The sequence below is a fragment of the Cyrtonyx montezumae genome, unplaced genomic scaffold, assembly GCF_038088225.1.
Source record: "Cyrtonyx montezumae isolate F1298 unplaced genomic scaffold, pur_monq_1.0 scaffold_3, whole genome shotgun sequence".
NCBI lineage: Eukaryota > Metazoa > Chordata > Aves > Galliformes > Odontophoridae > Cyrtonyx > Cyrtonyx montezumae.
Genome location: NW_027072034.1, coordinates 53,386,181 through 53,407,614, shown reverse-complemented (window position 1 = coordinate 53,407,614; position 21,434 = coordinate 53,386,181). Strand labels below are relative to the sequence as shown.

The window sequence follows — 21,434 nt, the reverse complement described above, 5'->3', positions numbered from 1 at the left end:
CCTAGATCCTTCTCTTCTTCAGGCTGAACAATCTCCCTCAGCCTGTCTTCACAGAAGAAGTGCTCCAGCCTCTGATCGCCTCTGTGGCCTCTTCTGGACCTGCTCCAACAGCTCTAAGTCTTTCTTAAGCCGGTGGCCTCAGACCCAGATGCAGCACTGCAGGTGGGGCCTCATGAGAGCAGAGCAGAGGCCGACAAACCTCGTGCTCTCCCTGCTGGCTGCCCCAATTTTGATGCAGCCCAGGCTGCATTTGGCCTTCTGGTATCTCACCCCTAGTGCCTCACCACCTGGCCTCTGCTGTCCCTCGAGACACCCAGCTCCCACAGTGAGCATCCACAGGAGGGGCATTAGGCATCAGGTTGTGAGAAGCAGCAGTTCCTGCCCAGCTGTCACACAGCTGTGCAATGCCTGGACTAACCCAGGAGATGCATGAACAGGAGCCCTTCTGAGACCTGTGCCTCCTCTGAGCTGCAGGGCAGGTCAGGGCTGTGTCACAGTGAACATCCCAAGGGATCCCACACAACCACTGCTTCATGTCCTGTGGTCTTGCACAACCACTGCTCATGTCCTGGTGCCGGGAAGATGTGGGAGGAGCTGCAGAAATGTAACCTTCAAAACAACGTGTTTGCACTAAGTAGAGCTAAGGATAGAAGTCCTGGGATAAGAGCATTTTACAGGGTCTTTAACTATAGTGTTTGTTTATTTGGGTCCCACAGAGGAGAGAACAGCTCTTCCTGCATCTTTTCACCAGGCCCACTGGGGCATGAGTAATCACTTGGTGCAGACCAGAAATGCAGCTTCATGCACAGCCCTACTGCAGCAGCACAACAGAGGTGTCGTAAAAGAGGCTTGGAAGAGGAGCAAGCAGTTGCAAGAGGGTAAGAGATGGTTTGTGGGGTTCAGAAGAACAGCTTAAGCTGGTCTCAGCCAAAGGTCAACTCACCCCTCCCATGTCCTGCTCTTAGAAGCTGGATGTGCACTAAATGAAATTCTCTCTTAATCCAAAAAGCGAAGTAATGGGGTGTCCATACAAAGGAAGGCGTGGGATGAGGAAGTGTAGTAAAATGAATGAAAGTTTTTAGGTCTTTTTTAAATGCCTTGGGATTTTTTGTAAGCTTTATGCTTTATATTAAGGCTTTAAACCAATCTTTAAAAGAAAGAGAAATTAAGAGGGAAGTATAATAAAAATCAAAGGATGTGGTGAAGGTCAAATGAGAAAAACTGCAGAAGTAATGAACTTTTCACATTCAAGTCTGAGACTAACCACAGAGTACAAGATCAGATGGGCTCAGCTAACCACGGGGTCAACAAAAATCAGGCTTTGGTTAAGATCTATTCTGTTGAGAAGTATCTGGTTTTTGCCATATTTGTACTCGAATTATTTTAGAGATTGCTGTTTAGAAGACCTTCGTCCCAAGAGAAGGACCCAGTGAGGCAGGTCTTGTGCATGCTGTGTTCTCACCCACAGGTGCTTCTTCACAATGTAAATCTAAAGCTTATACAGGACTTTGTCCAACAGCTGGCTGCTCCATAATGTCCCTTCATACTGTTTCTTTTAGACCTGACTTACATATTGAGATTATTTTATTACACTTAAACATTAACAACGTGCTTTTCTTAAAAATAATAGTTGTGATGCTTTTTTTTCTCTCTCTCTTAATTCACTGTCTTTATTCCATAGGTAATATTTTCAATAAAGCTCTTTAAAAACTCTTCTGGATTTTTTGACATTTACACTCACTAGATCTCAGTTCTTCAAACTCTATGGGTTTATCTCTATTTAACTCTATCAGATTTAGGCAGCAGGCAAGGAGAGAGGAGGGATTTGTATTATTAGTGTTAGTGCAATAAAGTAATATCGTGACTCTGAAAAAGTGGGCATTTAGAAAGCTGTGTTAATGTAACTAGAAGGTTTTTTTTTCTTACCCAAACGAGCCCCATCCTATGAAGTTCTCACTTGGGCAGCAGTGACCATGGAAAGCTAGTTTCTCACAAGGCTTCATATACTGCAATGGATGAACAGCAGTATTTTCTAGAGTAAGCCGCTCTATCTCAGTTGATTTGCCTCCTCTTGAATTTATCATCACAACAGTCCTGGCTTATATCAGAAATAGTATGGCCAGCAGGAGCAGAGAGGTGATCACTCCCTATATTCAGCTCTGGTGAGGCCACACGTTGTTTGCTATGTTCAGTTTTGGGCCCCTCACAATGAGAAAGGCATTGAGGCCATGGGAGTGTGTGCAGAGAAGGGCAACAAAGGTGGTGAGTCATCTGGAGCACAGGTCTTATGGGGAGTGGCTGAGGGAACTGGGATTGTTTAGTCTGGAAAAGAGAAGGTTCAGGGGAGACCTCCCATGTACCAGAAATAAGATGAGAAGGAATGGCATCGAGTTACACCAGGGGAGATTCAGGTTGGATATTAGGAACAATTTCTTCTCTGAAAGTGGTGAGACATTTGAACAACATTTGAACAGAGGTGATTGAGTCACTGTCACTGAAGGTGTTCAAGAAACATGTAGATGTAATACTAAGGGACATGATTAGTGGGGGATGTTGGTGATTGGTGGGAGGTTGGACTAGATGATCTCGGAGGTCCTTTACAACCTTGGTGATTATATGACTCTATGATCCTATAATTCTGTGTTCATGCTGCAATGTATCGTAGACTCTGTCCTTGTCTTTTACTTCACAGAGGAATCTCTACCATTTTCAGGTGTTTCACATTCAGCTCTAATCTATCTGCCATTCTTGCAGATAAAGTGTATTTGAAGCAATAATTAACTTGAAAGCCATACTCTTTCAATTACACAGTAAGACAACCCTCAGCTCTAATGCATTTCAGCACAGAAAATGAAAGCATGGGTCATAAAGCAATTCACTCATCAAACATCCATTCTATAGGAAGTGAAACATGACCTTTTGTGCTGTGGGGTAAATAACTCCCAAGGATGGTACTCCGCAAAGAGATAGTATAGGGGATGGTATATTTTAAGTAGTTCTATATAAACAGTATACAAATAATACAAAAGAGAAGATGGCTCACCTTTAGGATGACAAAGCTCGCAGGGGACTCCATGTGGGAGGGATCTCCAAGAAGAGATCCTTCCTTGGTGGTGGTCAGCCCTTAAATGGGGTTTGGGAGAGGTGGAACCAGGCTCCACCCCTTCCACTCACACAGGTATATCACCTTCACCTGTGTGCCCATGGCTGACTCGGTGCTCACCTCAGGTGGCCAATCAATGGTTCAGGCTGTGATTCAGCAGTTCCCATACATGTGCCCAGTGTGCCACCATTTGTGTTGGACCTATTGATAAACCTTTCCTGACAGGATGAATCACTGCTCCCGTAGAGGCATCCTTAACATAATGCGTCTCTACAGCATTTGGCTGGACTGGGTTTGAAAAACAGCCTTTCATAATACACAGATGAATTTAGCATTTAAGAAGATTAAAGGATTCATAAATAGCCTGGAAATCCAAACTCATTGCATTTAGTTCATGGAACAGGTCAAACAGGCATTTATCAAACCATCTGCCATCTTTCCTCACCGGGGGAAAAAGCTGTGGTCTAACTACAGATAGCTGAGGGGTCATCCAGACATGGATTGCCTGGTGCTGACTGCTCTTAGAAATTCCTGGTGCTAATTACAAAGCAGCAAATCTTTTTGGACAGAGCTCTGAACACCAAACCAGGCAGCTCCAAGGAGCATGTCCTGAAGCCTTTTTGCAGACAAAATATATGGGCACACTCCAATGGAGCTTCCGTTTCAGGAAGCAGCTGCTGTGGCAGATTAGGAGTGCACATTTATTTTGTGTGTTTGTGTCATCTTTCACAGCAGTTTTCTGCAAGATCTGTGGGACTCTTTGTGGGTTATTCCCCCGATGTGCTCAGCTGCTGGCACTGTTTGAGGCCAAGAGATCAGCTCCTGGTCACAGCTGATCTGGGCTTGCTAGTGGCAAAGACCTGTCCCAAGGTGTCTTTGCTGATGCTCCTTATGGACTCGGTGATCCTTACAGGTCCCCTCCAGCTCTGGATATTCTATGATGCTATAATCCAAAGCACTGAGCCCTTTTGGAAAAAAGTTTCATGCATGAAACCTCTATGTCACCCAACAATTTTCATCTGTTCAAAGGCCAAAGTCTATTTCCAGTTGTACTGTCCTTTGCTTCTGTTTTTGGGTGGCCACTGGAGTATGATATGGGGAAGTGGCAGGGGCTGGGGAGCTAATGGCTGTGCCACCTCACACCAGGCTCTTACCCATAGATCTTGGGTTCCATGACATCTACATGTCCCGACAATGTCCCTGTCCCAACAAACAACAGCACTGACCCTTCTTGCTCACAAAACCAGTTGTGTGTCAGAAATGGCTGCACCTAGGGCTGCCAGACCTTGGATGTCTTCAATATCTCAAGGCCAGGTTGGATGGGGCCCTGGGCAGCCTGAGCTGGTGGGGGGCAGCCCTGCCCACAGCGGGGGTTGGGGTGAGTGGGCTCTGAGGTCCCCTCCAGCTCAAACCATTCTGTGAGTCTTTGATCTCTAGGAGTTCATATTTGCACTGAATTGGTCATGAAAAGGCAAGGGTGGGGAAAACAAAGGTTTAGGGAAATGTTAGAAAGGGTGGTTTAAATGCATTCCCTTTTTTTATTCTAATTTTGTGACATTTTAGTAGTAATAAGGGATTATACATGTCGTATCATTTTATATGAACATGTAAACCACAATATGATAAGTTATGTATGACAAGTTTTGTTTGACACATATTGATGATTGATAGAAATATAAAACATTTAGTACAGCCTGTCTACATTAGTCATTGCCATATTCTGCTCCTCCTATGAGGCCATGAAATGACCTATAAATAAGAACAGCATATTTATTGAAACAATATATTCATCAAAAGGTAAAAACACATTTGAAACGGACATCGAGGAGTGAACTGTTGTGTTGAAAAGCTCTTCCTTGGAGAAGACTGTTTTGACAAAAGTGGTTGTCTCTGGCTTTCTTGCAGATGTGTCAGGGTAGCAGGGGGAAGAACAGAATCTCTATCTGACATCACACCCAAAACACCGTGCTCACTCCAGACCTTCCCCAGGTACCTTTCTCCTGTTTAAATGGGCCAGCAACATTTCATAGGAACCCTGGGCAGTGCTCAGGGCAAGGCAGGGACAGAGACTACATGCTCCAGCAGGGCACATGCTTCAGGCACCCTTTGCACTACTTGCTCTGGAAAACAACCACTGTAAGAAGTGCTGGGAGGTGGAAAGAGAAGGAGAGGTCTTTGCTGCTGTTTTCCCCTGTGCCAGAAGTAACCCCATCAGCGAGTCCATCCAGTTGTGTAGCATTACTGAAGACTTCAGTGGTGTTCGCCACCTCTTCAGGAAGGCCCATCTGAAGCAAGAGTTTAGAAATAAGGCTGTTGAACTTGCTCTCTGTGGTAGAGAAAGTCTCGCTGCTTGGGGTTGGGCTGTCAGATGTGGCATTTAGCTCCACGGGATCAAGACAGTAACCTTCTGGTGATCTATCGTAGAGCACGTCCATCAGGTCAATCCCAGCTACCGAGGATGGGGAGGCACAGGGGATGTCCCTGACGAGTCTGTAGTTCTCCATCCACTCCTTCAGCCATTCAATGCGGCAGTCGCACTCCCAGGGGTTGCGGAAGAGGTACAGCCGCCCCAGGAAGTACACAGGCTGGAAGACAGAGAAGGGAAGGGTCGTCAGATTATTGCTGTTCAAGTGCAAGGAGACCAGGCTGGTGAGGTTCTCAAAAGCCCCCTCCTCTATGTAGTTGATCCTGTTGCGGTCCAGGTAGAGGACCTCCAGCTCCACCAGGTCTCTGAACCACGTGTTGGAAACATTCCTGAGGAAATTCCCCCCCAGGTTGAGCATTTTCAGGCAACTCAAGCCATCGAAAGAGTTTTCGGGAAGCTCGCTAATCAAATTGTCATTCAGGTACAGGTACTCCATCTTTCGGCAGCCCTGAAAAGCTCGCTCATGAATGACGTTTATCCTGTTGTCCTGCAGATTCAGGTACTTCAGCTTGGTCAGCCCCTGCAAGGAGTTGTAGGCCACCGCTTCAATCCTGTTTCTCTCCAGGTAGACATGGGTCAGATTCTCCATGCCCCTAATGGCACCTGGGATCCTTCGGAAGTTGTTCTGGAAGCAGAAGAGCTCCTGCAGAGAGGGCAGCTCAATGAAGATCCTGTCAGGGATGTTGAACAGGTTGCAGTCTGCCAGGTCCAGCTTGACCAGCCGCCTGAGAGCGGTGAATGTCCGTGTGTGCAGGTAGCGGATGTACTCATTGTGGGCCATCTTCAGCTCTGTCAGGCTGGGCAGCCCTTTGAAAGCCCCCGGAGTGATGAAGGAAATATTGTTGTGGTTGAGGGACAGGGATTTGAGGGAAGGCAGAGTCCCGAAGGCCCTCTCGGACAGGAACTTGATGCTGTTTTTGTCCAGGTTAATAGAGGACGCTTCACAGGGGAATTCACTGGGGATCTGCCCCAGGCCTGCACGGTCACAGAGGACGGAGCAGCTCCGCTCCTGGGTGCACACACAGTTGGCAGGGCAGGACCGCACGCAGGCCCACACCGCATGGACATGCGGCACCCAAAGGATCACTGATAGCACAGAATGTGCCGACCCCATGGAGGTGTGAGAAGAGAAAAACAGGAGACGTTAGCAAACAGATTAGTCATGATGCAAGAAGAAGGATTAAGCTGCCTCTGCCTCCCTAGGCAAATTGTCACACAGTATTTGTACGCCCGTGCTAAGAAGCCCTTGTGAACAATTCCTAGAAATCTGGTGTTTATAAACCCTCTGGGAAAGTGTTAGTTTCCTACTGCATCCTCTCTGCAGAATTTCTCTTCCTAAGGGGGGAAATCGACCAGCCTGATTGAAGAAGGTTGCCCAGAGAGGCTGTGGAGTCACCTCCTTGGAAATCTTCAGAAGCCACATGGATGTGGCCCTCGCCACCCTGATCTGGATGTCCCTCCTGAAGTGGGGGTCGGAACAGATGGACCCAGTGAGTCTCCTCTAACCTCACTGATTTCTCAGCATTCCCATGATCAGCCTTTGCAAGCTGATGGGGACAGAGCTTGGCCACAGGGATCTGCAGAGATCAGCAGAGGACAGCAACTGTGGGGCTGCGGTACTTCTGGGTGGGGAAGAGAGAAGGGCAGAGAGTGTATGCTATTGATCTGGACAGGTTGGATTGCTGGGCTGAGGCCAGTGGAATGAAGTTCAACAAGGCCAAGCACCAGGTCCTGCACTTTGGCCACAACAACCCCAGGCAGTGCCACAGGCTTGGGGCAGAGTGACTGCAAGACTCTGTGGAGGAAACAGACCTGGGGGTATTGGTCAACTCTCAGCTGAACATGAGCCAATAAGGCCAACAGCATCCTGGCTTGTATCAGAAACAGTATGGTCAGCAGGAGCAGAGAGGGCAAGGAAGGGGCTTCTCCCCATTCTCTCTCAATGTCTGAGGGAGGATCCCAGCAGCTGGACCACCTCTCCCTGCTGCCATGCAATACAGTGATGGCCCACCAAAGTTGTATTCCTCAGTAAGTTTTGCTCCTTATTAAACTGTGTTCCTTATTAAAACAGACTTGTGAGGTGATGTGCAAGGAAGGATCACCTCATCCATTTGTGATTTTCACAGTATCTAAGCCTCTACTGCACAGAGCACATGGCAACGCGAGCAACAATTGCTCTGCCCTTCCTCCATCCTTTTGGAAAGCAACACACATGTTATGATATCTGGTAGTTTGCAGTGCCTGAAGTATTTTTAAGTAGGTGCCCATTGACACCAACCAGCCTTCCTAACCCAGGTCAGCCCAAATTGTCCCCTGGTCACTGGGTTGGAAAGCAGACAGAGGTAAGTGGAGGGTGCATCCCAGAAGGACTTCAGCTCTAGCCTCTGTTGGAATCAGGTCTCACCAAGCCTGGCCATGCTATGCTGACTGAAGAACTAGCAAAACAGGGACATTCAAGAACAAACAGTGAAGGACTTTGAGAGGTGGGAAGGATTTTATGCAGGTTGACATCATTTCTCTGTATTCTTTTCTCCTTTATCCTGAATCCTTCTACTGACTCTTCAGCAGGGCACTGGGTTGCCAGTGGATGAGGATCCTAAGAACAGGAAGGGAGACAAGATGCTGACCTCAGATGGCTCTGTCTTTGCACAGGGGCTGTGTCTTTTGCTCCCCTCTTCACCATTCCACACTGTGTGCAAATAGGGACATACACAATTTTTTTATGCTGTTACATAAACTGAGGTTCAGACAGATTAAGGATTTGCCTGTTCCCAAATGTCTGGCTGCAGGTGACTATCTGGAAACAGCTGATGGAAATACTGCTGCTGGAACAAGAACCTCACAGGGGCTCAGGATGACATCCAGAGGGACATACATGCATAGGTTGCTCCATATGTGAGGCTGTTCCAAGCAAGCTCAGCATCAGCTACATCTACTCCAACCTTGGTTCCATCTCTGGCCTTTGGAGCACACCTCACCCAGCAGCTGCGTGCACTGTGTGCTGTGTAGAAATGAGCAAAATCCCCTCCTTCCTCTCCCTGCCCTTTAAGCTCTCAATAAAGATGTCTGCACCCAAGCCATTTTCCAGCCTGTTCTCCTTAGGCACAATGTTTTTTAGAGCCAATTCTAGGTCTTCGGCTAGTGGCATTTCACAGCACACATCTAAGATCTACAAGTGTAATTCTGCACTACGCAGTACACAGAAAGCAAATGCCTGAGGAGCAGCCAACTGGAAAACTTCCCCCAGGCAACAGGACTTCAGAGAAGCCCCTCAGTACCTTTGTGGCATTCTCCCTTTCCTCATGCAAAGGAACTGTTCCCAAGTCTCCCCTCTGAACCCTACAAACACAGGAGAGCAGTTTCCCCTGATAGTCAGATCTCCTCTGAACAACACAGCATGAAACATCCCAGCTTGCCTTCCTTAGTCCTTCCCCCTTCCTAAAATGAATGCTCTTCACTTTTAACACTAACAGACAAGGCAGCAGCTGATGATGCCTCCAACTCATTGACACAGAGTGCAGATGAGATGTGTGTTTAAAAAGAAAGGATGGAATTCAGCATTAAGGTAACGAATATTAGTGAGATTAAGGAATAGGGAAATTCCACCCAGGGATGATCTCTTTTGCTCTTTTAAATAACATTATAATTTGAAAGAAGGAGAGACCAAAGAAGTGTTTGCAGAGATTTCAGAAGGGTGAAGAGGCAATACTTGCAATAATTACGTATCTAACCGAACAATCCATTCAACCCACTACTGGGTAATGCAGAATAAGAATGCTACTCACCATTTAAAATGATGACAAACATTACCTTGATTATTCACTAGTGGCATTTCAGGTCTGGCAAGCAAACTTGGGGGATCTAAAAGCACACAGGAAGAGCAGAGACAAGTTTCACCCTCTAGTTTGCCTGAATCATTTTCCCATTGGCAGGTCTATATTTACAAAGAAGATCGAGGAAGAGGATCCTCCTGCATGCAGTTTCTGATGGTCCCCAGCACTCCACACGTCCCTGCCAGGCTCCTTCCTTCCACCATCCGCCTTCTCAGCCAACCCTGCGGGTTTTCCTTCCCTCCAGCTGTGCCGACAGTGTGCTCCTGACTGAGGTGGAAAGAGATCACCAATGGTTAGGGAGCAGTCACTTCCCTGGGCTACAGGTGCTAGCATCACACCAAGCAGCTAAATCTATGATTCCCAACAGAAAGCAGCTAGAGACATGGCTTACCTGGCCAGGCAGTGGCTGTGCTCTCCCTCCCGCTCACAGGGATGCCATTAGCTGCATTCTGCCTCTGGGAAGTTGGCATTTTTTTTCCTCACAAGCTATCATTTAATGGCAGGAAAATCCTCAATATCAGAGGAGGATTAGTGGAGATGGAAGAACATGTCCATCCCCTAAAGCTCCAAAAGCAAAACAGGGATTGCAGGCAATCCAAACCAGCACTTTCTCTGTCTGCCAACCCACCATAAAAAAAAAAAAATAAGCCCAGAACTGAACTGCTGCCATTCAAGCAGCATTACTGAAAGCCATTACTCCGCTGCCCATTAGATAATAGCTGAGGAGGCGGGAGCGGAGGGCGCAGCCTAAACATGATTATATTTGGGGCAACCACAGGCTTATGGCTGCTGTTAATTGAGCTTTCCAAATAGGATGCCAATAAGCTTTGCTCCTGAGGGACGAGATGACAGTAGCACTGGGAAGAGGGACTGCAAACACAGAGAGCTTGTGTGGTGGGTATGGCCCTCAAAATAATGAGCACTGTGCTGTCTAAGAGACCGTTTTGCTCATGATGCTGCAGCTGCTGTGAGGAAATCACAAGGACAGGTCCGGTACGTGGGGACTCTGCATTCAGGACGTGCATTGCTTTTTAAAGTCTTTTCTGACAGAATGATGATGGTCTCTGTGGAGAGAGGGAGCTGAATGAGTGAGTTATCTCAGCCCTCCACGCCTCAGGTAATTGCTCTCACCGTGTCAGAGGGAAAATGGCTCTACGCTTTATTTCTAAGTGAATTATTCTGCTTTCTTTTTCCCCTCCTTAGGAAATGGAACGCCTGATGAATTTATGCTCGATGCAGCAGGAAAGCTTTGCTCCACAGCCACATTTGGGGGTGAGGAAGGCAGGATGTGCCTCTTGCAATGTCAGCAGCCCCAACCCCAACAGCAGTGCTGCTGAAGATGCCTCCAGCAGGGCTCAGCTCTGTGCTACCCACCCGCATGAGTCTGCCTGTGCTCCCCTCACAACCACAGCACTGAGAAGATGTCTCAGCACAGGCGCAGTGGGGAGGCTATCACAGGGCACAGAGGTCACCTTTTCTGGGAAATACCCAGCTGTGGGCAGCCTGCTGGCTGAGGAGCTTCGCTCTGCAGGCACCTCAGGGAGAAGCCTGTGGGAACACTGAGCTCTTCTGCCAGCCCCCGCAACTCGAGCTTCATGTTCTGATCACCCGTGGGGACAAAATGAGATGGCAACGTGAGAAAGCAGCTCAGTGGGAGGAAGTTTCAGTCTTCTTGTGTAGAAAAGCTGAAATTCTGAGCAGCAGATAAAAGAGGCTTGTGTTTGGTTTTATTAAAAAAAAAAAAAAGGGCTTTAAACCACACAACCACCATTTGTCGGTGTGACTCGGGGCTGATGAGTGCTCAGGGCCGGGAGCACTGCAGATGCTCAGCACAGGGTGGGCTTTCTGGCCCCTAATCCCCTCCAGCTGCCTCTGCCAATGTTCACACTTCACTGCTGGGTGCACATAGCACCCTCCAGGCCCAGGCATCACCCTGGCAGGGTATTACAGACCAAAGCACAGCCCATTGCACAGTCTCACATTCACCATGCTGGCCTGGGCTTCCATGCTGCAGGTCCTTGCACCACTACTTGCATTCCCACATCAGCAGTGCATGCTGCCCAGGCGTGGGTTGTCATAGTGAAACTGATCTAGGTGAAAAATAGATATATACTTTTTTCATTTCTAGGCTGATCTTAACAGGGACAGTTTCTCCATTTGCATATGAGGCTGCCTCCCCTTGAAGTTACATGAACTCTGAAAAACATCAGCCCAGCCTTGTGCCAGTTGGCCCCAGAAAATCCTGGATGTTGCCAGAACAGCAGATTTTCCTATCTTCTTGCTGCACCAAGTGGGCCAAGAAGCAAAGCCTGTGAAACGGCAGGAGGAGAGGTCTGAGAGACTGGTCCTGCACCATTGCCCAACTCTGCAGCAGGAGCAGAGACCTGAAAGTGCAGAGCCAGCAGCACAAGTGTCAACTGAAAGGGAACAACACACTCTATGTTTAACATCAAGGACAGATGGATGCAGGTGAATCCTGAACTGAGGCTGAGCCACTTCGTCTTCCCCCTGCTCTCACTTCTGCCTTTGAAGAGCTGCTGTTTGCATGTCCCACCAGCAGACAGGGGGTTACCTCTGTCCAGTGTAGCAAGCCCAGAGCTGCCTTGTCCTGCTCACCTCATCGCACTGTGCTTTGCTTGGGCTGCTGTTAATGACTACTTTCAGTTCCTTCTTAACTAATGGAAATGTGGCACAGTTCCCTCACAGCTGATGAATAAATTAATAGAGTTGCTTCCGTAGCCCTGCAAACGTCTTTTGAAAGAGCCCCTCCACAGCAAACCCACGGCACATCATAGGTTGTTGAAGGCAGCAGCCCAGCCAGACCTCACCAGTCGAGTTATTTGCTTCATGCTCATTCAAATCTCTCACCTGCAGGACAGGATTGGCGCCACCTTATACAGATAGATACTTCGGGCTGGTTCAGCAATTAGCCAGCCCCAGGTCAGGAGCCAGCTTAGGAGCTTGGCAAGAGCAAACCAGAAGCCCTCCAGGACTAAGGGCTTTGCAAAGCTATAGTCATGCTGCAAGGTGATTTTTGCCCTGCTGGCACTGGTACATCCCCCACCTGACTAACACTTCTAAGCCCCAAGTAATAAGGAGCAGCCATCATTATCTATTAACTGATGCACAAGGATAATTCTGTTGCCTACCAAGGATGCTGGCCAATAGGAAAGAAGCCAATCATCTACGAGGAAATGAACTTCAATAACATAACGATCATAATGAACTTCAATAACATAACGATCAGAGCAGTTTATTCTTACAGATGATCTGGAAGATTCATTAAATGAACCTAGTGTACTTTCTCAAGCACATAGTCGAAATGGAAATGCATTCATTTGCTCAATAATCAAGCCCACATCAACGACTTGGCTGAAAACACAGCAGGAGAGCCTGTTAAAGGTCGACTGTTGTGGCTGAGCCCTCTGTCCAGCTAACATGTTTCAACACAAGCAGCCATGCACATGCTTTCCACCCCTTCTAGCAAAGGGGCCAGCCAGAAGGAAGCCTGCATGGGCCCTGTGCAAGGGACAAATAAATTCAGGCAATGCAAATGTGAGAAGAAGCACAACAGCCTTTTCGGAGACATCAAGCCAACAGTGACAGAGGAAGCAACACCCACACAATGAGTGCTGAGCTCTTGGATGAGATCAGTGCTAGGTCTCCAGCCTAGCAACTGGCAAAAAGATAGCTCCACTCCCACTAGCTCAGCAGCAGCAAAGCTGCAGCTTGTAAATCACTTCACCCTTTGTAGGTTGCACTGAGCTACCCACTGAGGCCATGCACATTACATCAGGTTTGCTTGAGCCTGATAAGAGTGGGAAAAAGCTGTGCTAGCAACAGCTGCGCTTTAGCAACAAGTGTGTTGCAACAAGTTGCTGGAGCTACCATGCCTGGTTTGAGTTATAACAGAGAACATATGCTGTGTGTGTATGGTGAGAAGCAGAAAACAAATGCGGTAAACACCACACATAGAAGGCAGGGGAAGGTTGAGGTTGCAGAAGCACAGTGCTAAAGCTGAGCTGTAGGAAAGGCGAAGGAGGGCTAAACATGCAGCATTAAAAATAAATCACACTGGGGCTCTGCAAGACATGTCAGCTCTCAAAAAAAAAAAAATTGGTTCTACCCACAGTTGGCTTAGTTCCTTTTGATTTCAGAAGAGCTTTCACACTTCTCCAAGAATCTGTGTTGGGGATGCACATTCAGCATGTGCAGGTGTGGGATGGGGAAGTGGCACTGTTTCTGACTATGCAGGGCTGTACCTATCGTCCCCCTGCTGCCCCACAGTGCCCGAAAAGAATGGCAAACTGAAGGACCACCGAAGTCTACCAAAAGCCATTGTCTTCTTATTTCAGCTTCTATGGCACAGATGGGTGGAGGAAACAGAAGAGGATGGACTCCTTAGCAGGATCTGTTGTGATAGGACAAGGGGAAGTGGTTTCAAACTAAAAGAGGGGAGATTTAGATTGGAATTAAGGAAGAATGGCTTGGGGTTTGTTTGGCGTTTTTTTTTTTTTTTTCCAGATGAAGCACTGGCACAGGTTGCCCAGGGAGGCAGTGGATGCCCCATCCATGGAAACACCCAAGGTCAGGTTGGATGGGGCTCTGAGCAACCTGATGTAGCTGTAGGTGTCCCTGTTCAATGCAGGGAGTTGGACCAGATGGCCTTTAAGGTTCCGTTCCAACTTAAACAATTCTGTGATTCTAGGAAGGCACATACTCCTTGTCCTGGCTCATCAGCTTGGACCACCTCACATCACACACTTCGGAAAGCCATTTGATCTCTCACGTTCCCACACATCTCCTGAGCTCATGATTTGTCCCCTTGCCCACTTGGCAGGTGGCAGCACACCTTTCCCGCTCACCTCTGGCATGTCCCTAGTGCACAGTTCCAGTCACGCATACCTTTGCCCTGCAGGAGAAAAACACATCCCTCACCTTCCTTGCTACCCAGTGAGCATGGCTGGCAACTGCCTGGGTGCATTTGGGAACAGCCCTCTGCACACTGCTGTCAGAGCAATGTACTCATGAGTGGGGGATCAGAAAGTGGGGGAGGAAGTCTATCTGCACTGCCTGCAGACCTCCACCTGAAGAGCTGAGACATTCCCTAACTCCTGCCCGGTGTGCGAGGCACAGCAGGGGCAGCCCATGCCTGCAGAGCCTTGCCTGAGGCCACAGCCAACAGCTTTCAGCTTCTGGGGCCTAGTTCAACCCAAGTGCCATCCGGGTGTTACGCTCCAAGCTGCCCAGGGCTCTGTCCCAGAGCAACCTGCAGGGCCAGGCTGCCTGCCAGAGCTTGGGTTGCCTTCCTGGGAACAGCTCTACGGGTTTGTGAGAGCTCACCTGGCCAGCAGCAGACATGAGGTTTTGCTTTGTGCTGTGTGGGGGGAGGCAAACCCACACACAGCCCATGCAGGAGCGCCCTGACAGCAGATGCTGTGTGCTGGCGTGGATCAGAAGAGGACTGTCACCCTCTCCTGTCCAAACCGTGACACTGTGCCGCGCAGTTCACAAATGAGGCCAGCAGGCCTCCGCGTGGCAGAAGTGCATTGAGAAAGCAGTTTTGCAAACACATCCAGGGGGGGAGCAGCAGGGAGGAAGCACTGCCTTCTGCTTCCTGCACAGCTTCTGCATTTTGCGCTGAACCATTCTGTGAATAAAATGCAGAAGTCTCGGGAGGAGCAGAGGCACCCCATGCACCAGGAGCCCTTGCAGCCAGCTCTTAGCTGCATGCACATCCCCAGGGCCCCTGACAAACATGCGAGCAGCTTAAAAAAAATAAGGCACACAGGCTTTGGGCACCAGTGGGGCAGAAGGTCAAAGCTTTGCACTGTAAATATTTTCCAGCTTGGATTCTCACATCCCTTGGGCTGCTCCTGGGCGAGTGGGAAGAGTCCAGGTCAGTGCCTTCAGGATCCCCCAGCATCACTAGGCGCTGCCATCATGGTGGGGCTGCAGTCAGCCTGCATGTGAAATAGGAGATGGCAAGGTCAGCAGGAGAGGCATAAGTGGCTGCCTTTGAGCAAAGCCAGCACGACCGAGGAAGCTTAGCCAGAGCCTGGAAAAGCACTTATTATCAAATTGAAAATTAACAGGTAATTAGTCTTAAATGTGAGCTAATCGTGTCTAGGGGAGGAATTAATTAAATGGGGGAATTAAATCACCAAGAGTGTGCAGAGTGACCGGTTGTGATGGGATTTGGTTAATGAGCTGGTAATTGCATCAGCTGCATTTCCCTCTCCTTTGGGCACAAGGGAAGGAGAGCAGAGGATTAGTTCAGCCCCAGCCAGGTTGTGCTCTGAGATGCCTACACCTTACCTCAGCTGTGGGACTTGGCGTTGTCAAATCCTGAGCAACAAAAGGCAAAATCGTGGGAGAAAAGGGAGTTTCTTTTACCTTGTGGCACATGGAGCAATGATGCCCCCAGTCAGCAGCAAAAAACGAGAGGCAAAGTCCGGTGCCAGCCCATGCACTCTTCAGCAAAGAGGTGGGGTGAAAGGAGTGTGTCACCCACACTCTCCATCTTGTATGAGGCACTTGGTGCAAGAAAAGCCTTATTTTTCTTAGCTATGTCTGAGCCATTGCTTGCTCCCAAGCCATGGGTGCGAGGTTGAGGCTCTCCCACGGACCTTAATGTAACCCCATCTACAAGGTTCCAGGTCACACCAGCTCATTTCTGTCAAATTAGCCAGCACAGTGTTTATGTCAACATCATACTCGTCTGACAGCTCTGTGCCAGCTGCAGGAAAAGAAACACAATCCAGCCTTGCAGAAAAGCAGAGCCACGTGGATAGACACCACCTGACTGCCATGCAGCCTGCCAGCACAAATATAACTTCTCAGAAACACTCGAACACGTCTGAACAAGCAGTGCGAGCCAGGGCTGGGTCAGCACTTTGCACTGCAGGGCTGTAGTCCTTGCGATCCAGCCCGAAGAGCCCTACTTGCTGTACCTCCAAACCAATGCCTGAGCTCACTTTTCAGTTCTGACATCCCCTTCTGCCGTGTGCCAAACCCCACAGCAACTCTCCTGGGTGGAAAAACCCCAACCACTGCAGGGCAGTGACTAACTTGTGGCGCCTTATGATGGGATGACTTATAATGGGAGAGGCTCTGAAAGTGAAATAAGGCCGAATCCGGGTGGAACTGAGGAAAGCAGTTTGGTTACCTAACTAATGCAGAGCTGTGTTTTTCCACATGTGAACAGAGTCCAAGGGAGTCACAACAGAGGCTTATGGCTTTCGGTAAGAGATATTCACTCTTGCTGAACTGTAAATGAATTTCCCAGTGCTAGGATTTTCCCTGATGCCGCATTTGCTTGCCTGTGATAACACAATCTGATGGCTCTGAGAAATGTTGCTGTTTGTGCCTGAATGATAATAACAACAACAACAACAAAAAAGGCAAAACAAGAAAGCTGCCTGTCTGTGCTCACGAGTTCACATTACAGAACAAAATATTCCCTCCTGGAACACACTGGGTCTTATGCAGATTCAACTTCTTTGGGTGACGCAAATGCTGTAGAAACAACTGTGAGTCATAGAATAAAATAACATAATTACCCCAAGCCAAGTGAGGACAAAACTCAGCCCACACAGCTCTGCATTCCCACTTTCTTGGTAGGAATAACTTTGGTTTATCTTCCCTTTCCAAATGATACCCCCTTCCTTGCTCTCGTGGCAAGCTTCCTATCTCTCCAGCCTATAACCCATGTGTAAATATTGGTACTGGTATTATAAATATCAAAGTCCTGCTCTGGTATCCGTGGGGTGTAATGTAAAGCCTGCTGTGCACTCGTTAGGGCTAGTTTTGCTAATGAAGTCTGTATGAGAAATCTGGAAGACATTCTCTCAGGCAGTCCGTGCTTTTGTTTCTCACTGAGAGTTTGTTTATAGCCAATCAGAGGTGGGCCTGGATATGTTATTAATGAAATGCAGCAGCACACAAGGAGCACTTAGTGTTTTAAGTCTTTAGAATGCCTTTTTATTTCCCAATACAACTGAATACATCATTGCACCACCAGATTTCCCATACAGCAAATGGGGCACAGCCTTGCACAAACAGCCCTGCAGTTCATAAACAAAGCCTGCAGACTTGATGTGGAGGCAGTGTAAATCATACTGGCTTTACTGCTGTCATTTTGCATCAGAGGCCGCTGAGCTTTCCACACTGAAACCTTCAGAGCATGTCATTACAGGGGTGGGAGGAGCTGCAGAAGAGCTGCATGTAATAAACAAGATGTGATGCAGCTGCAGCATGTGGGAGCATATTGTTTTATTTATTTTCAGAGTGCCTGATCTTCCTTCTCCCTGATTAGACAGCATCTATGTGTGAGAGCTGAGTGATTCTGCTGGAAATACAGGTTGTAATATTTGCATGGAAACGCATGAAAAGCTCAATTTAAACACAGAGAAAATGTGAGCTATTTGTGTCCTTTCTAGGTACTAACTGCATCTCTTTAAGGTTGAGTTTGGAGTATGCAGTGGTGTACCTCTGGCTTTACATGATGCAAAGCTTCTTCAAGTGGGTGAGAGGGCTGCAATTCATCTGTGCATTGTCACTGCCTGCTGACTGACGTATGTAGGACATGCAAGTGCCTGGTGAAGACACGCACACACCACTGTGCACTGAAGCAATTAACGTAGCAGAGCAAAAGCATACCCTGAGCATGGCATTCATAATTCAGAAAGAGCAAGCTGTGCCGTGGCCTACCCCAGCTTTCACCTATCCCTGCCATGCGAGGCAGCAGCTTCAGCCCCACTGCACTCACATGGCAGCCTTGTGTTGGAGCAGCCCTCCTCTTCCTCACGCTTCAGCATCTCCCACGTTCCCCCTGGTAACTGAATGTGTTTGCTCAATCTAGCTGAAACGCCCTGGTGCCCATTTTACCTTTTGGTCTCGTGACAGGAACATTTATGCATGTGAGGCGCGTTTTCCTCTTCCGTTGTTTAAACACAGTAAATTGAGTCTGCTTTTAATAGTTGTTTCTTTTTTCCTGAAAGACCTACTAGATCCCTGGCAGAGGATACATCATCTGCGTGTCACTCAATTAACACAGAAGAACGATTTATTCAGCCCCTTTAAAACTCCTCCATCATCAAATTAAATGTAGCACAAATGTTTGAGAACTGCTGGGAAGAAAATATGTCTCTATTAAAAGCTCCAGGGCTCCTGTCTTTTTGATTAAGGAAAAGCAATTTTGTACTTCTGAGACCTCCCACGCTGTATTCTTAGGAGAGAAGAGAGAGGCCTAGCTGACATTCCTCATTTGGGAAGAAAAAGAAACACTTCAGTGCTCCGTTATGTATCATACGCTAACTAAAATAAATGACCGAGTTTTCTGCTTTCCTACCAGCTTGAATCCACTGCTAAGTCTGGAAAACTCAACACTGTTGCCTGGAACATATGAGTCCTTGTGAAAGGATAAGTAAACATCCCTAAACAAGGGAAGGGGCATCGTTCCAACCATCCCAGCATACTTACTGTAGAGCTGGATATGAGCTTAAACTGGCGGCACAGCAGCAACTGCAACTTGCAGGAAGCGATCCTCCAAATACCTTTATTCATCTCACTTAGACTGTCATGAATGCACTGCCACAGGGTTTGTGGAAAGGCTGGCCTTTCTTTTTCACTAAGAAAACAACTGAATAGAGATTTATACAAGTGGTTTTTGTTTTTTGTTTTTTTTTTCCAAATTGATTACACACCTTTGCAGCTCAAATATTTGGCTATTTACCTGTAAATAGAAAAGGTAATCAAATCAAAAAGTTTACAGCCCTGAAAGGACACTGAAGCATTTTGCCCCGTACCCTATTTTAGCCTTGCACATCAAAGGCTGCAATGCAAACATCAGTGCATTCCAGGTCACCAATGGATTTTATGACCTCACATCTCCCTCCTCCCTAGTTAACTCACTGCCAAAGCCACAATTTCACATCTCAGCTGTAGGAGAAGAGAGGTGCTGGGTTCACAAACCAGCAGGGCTGGCACTGCCAGGGCTGACTCCAGTGCTGGCCGCATTGCTCTGCAGAGTGCCCTTGTTACTCCTCCGGTCAGTCACCAGATCGTAGTGCGCACAGTGTCACAGCTGTCAGGCTGCATATTTTAAATGGCTGCATTTTTGCCAAGTCAGAGCACATTCACAAACTGAGAGATCAACTCAGGACAAAGCCTGACCAGGAAAAAGCCTGTTTCTATTTTGGCACAGCAGTTTGGAGGGAGAGGGTTCAGATCGCAGGGTTCTCACCACTGGATTCTGTGTATAAAGGAGGTTTAAAACACAGATAATCTCAGAATTTCCTACAGCAAAGCATGCAACAGCACTTGCTTATATTTATTTCCCCCCAGCCATGAATTTCACCAGCTGAGATCTGGAGTACCTCTGACTATGGTTTGCCAGCCACCCTCTCAAAGCCTACAGGAGGATCAGAGGGAAGGCAGAGTTAGCAGAGTGCTACGCAGAGTCCTCCCTAAGCAGGGCTCTCATTAGCATCAATTTGTGTGAATTAGAGTTAATCCCCGTACTCTCGTGAGCAATCCCATGTAATCTGTACAGCACAAGCAGAAAGACTCTACTCCAGCAGATGCTATACAAAGAAGAAACAAGAGGCTGCAGAACACCAGCATTTTCCTGCCACACAGATTTCCTGATGCCTCGTAGCTCCTTGCTAGAGCCAGCTGGAGACACTGTAACACTCCCAGCAGAGACTGTCCCACTCAGAGAGGGGAACAAATGATGGAAACTAGGCATACTCATGATAAGATGTGATGGGGGAAAAGATGGCCTGGAAGAGTTTAGGCAGGAGCTCTGTGGATGTTAAAACTGGGAACAAGGCAAGAGAGAGATACAGAAGCAGAGGAAAGAAGCCTGCAGGTTAGGACTTGTGCAGCTCTGTGCATTCTGAAGCCTCAAGTTTCCTCTGACCTTATTTCATTCCATCAAGTATGCAGGAACACGAGCAGCCCATAATACACATGATCATACACAAAAACACAAACATTGGAACAGATGGAAGGTTATATCTGAACGTATTAAAACCTCGTCCAAGGCAAACTGAATTCTCCCCAGTTACAGAGATAAGGAAACTCCCTGACACTCTCCAACTGTCCTGTTCCAAAACTAATAGTGCATGTGCTGTACAAACCCTCTCCCATGTGCAAGCCATAGATGACCAGACACTCAGCTCACAGAGCAGTGGTTGAACAAAACACTGTAGGGCTGCCTGTGGCCCTGGGTAGGGCGAGGGGGCTCTCTGCAGAGGAGCAGGTGCTGCCAAAGCCAAGTGCCCAGAAGGAAAATGCTTCCCTGCCCTCCTGCACACACACTTTGCCTTTAAGTTTCTGCAAATACCTGTACCAGCAGGCTTGCCCATACAAGTAAGCACACGTCTGTATCTAGGACTTACAGAGGGTGGGGGTTTGTAGCTCTTGAAGAACAGCGTCTTCAATCAAAACATCACAGTCACAAAACACCTGGCTTTTTGAACTGGATGAAGAGGTACTGAGCTAAATGAACAGCCTCACTGTTCCCTTCTTACTTACCTGCTTCTCTTCCAGTTCAGTATGAAAAAAAGGCAAGCTGCCTGATACATTTGAGCATGCGCTCCCAAACTCATTGGTGACACACTGGACAAGAACAGAAGTCAAACCCACTGACATCTTCATTTTAGATGCTGTTTGGTTTCTCTTTAGTACTCTGTTAGTCCAGATCAGCATTTCAAAGACCTCTCTGTGATTTCAGCAGACCAGCGAGATGGCAGGAGCTTTCTACTTGGATAAAAAAGGTGCAAAATAAGGAACTGCTCAAGACACCTAGGCAGCACCAAAGGTTAAACCAAGCAGGATGGAGGGTGTCATCCCATATCCAGAAGCCTTCTCTTCTCCTAACATGAGGGAACACCAATCTGACCTTCAGGAAGGACAATTGGGATGATGGGTAACACCAGGCACCACAAGTTAAATGGCTAAATCACTCCTGTGCCAGGAAGGAAACACAGACATTTCTGAAGTGAGAAGATGTCATGTTCCTCCCCCATCCTTAAAGCAGGAAGTGCCAAAGCTTTGATCCTATTCC

General features: G+C 47.8%; 1 protein-coding gene across 1 annotated transcript; it reads right to left on the bottom strand.

Moving 5' to 3' along the window:
• Positions 1–4,660: 4,660 nt before the first annotated feature.
• NYX (nyctalopin) lies at positions 4,661–7,349 on the bottom strand. Its single transcript, XM_065741587.1, has one exon. The coding sequence runs from the start codon at positions 6,640–6,642 to the stop codon at positions 5,215–5,217; it is 1,428 nt and encodes a 475-aa protein (XP_065597659.1). The 5' UTR covers positions 6,643–7,349; the 3' UTR covers positions 4,661–5,214.
• Positions 7,350–21,434: the final 14,085 nt, after the last annotated feature.

What these genes read in the sequence shown, in the direction of transcription:
- NYX (XM_065741587.1), bottom strand. Translation starts at nt 6,642, where the DNA reads ATGGGGTCGGCACATTCTGTGCTATCAGTGATCCTTTGGGTGCCGCAT.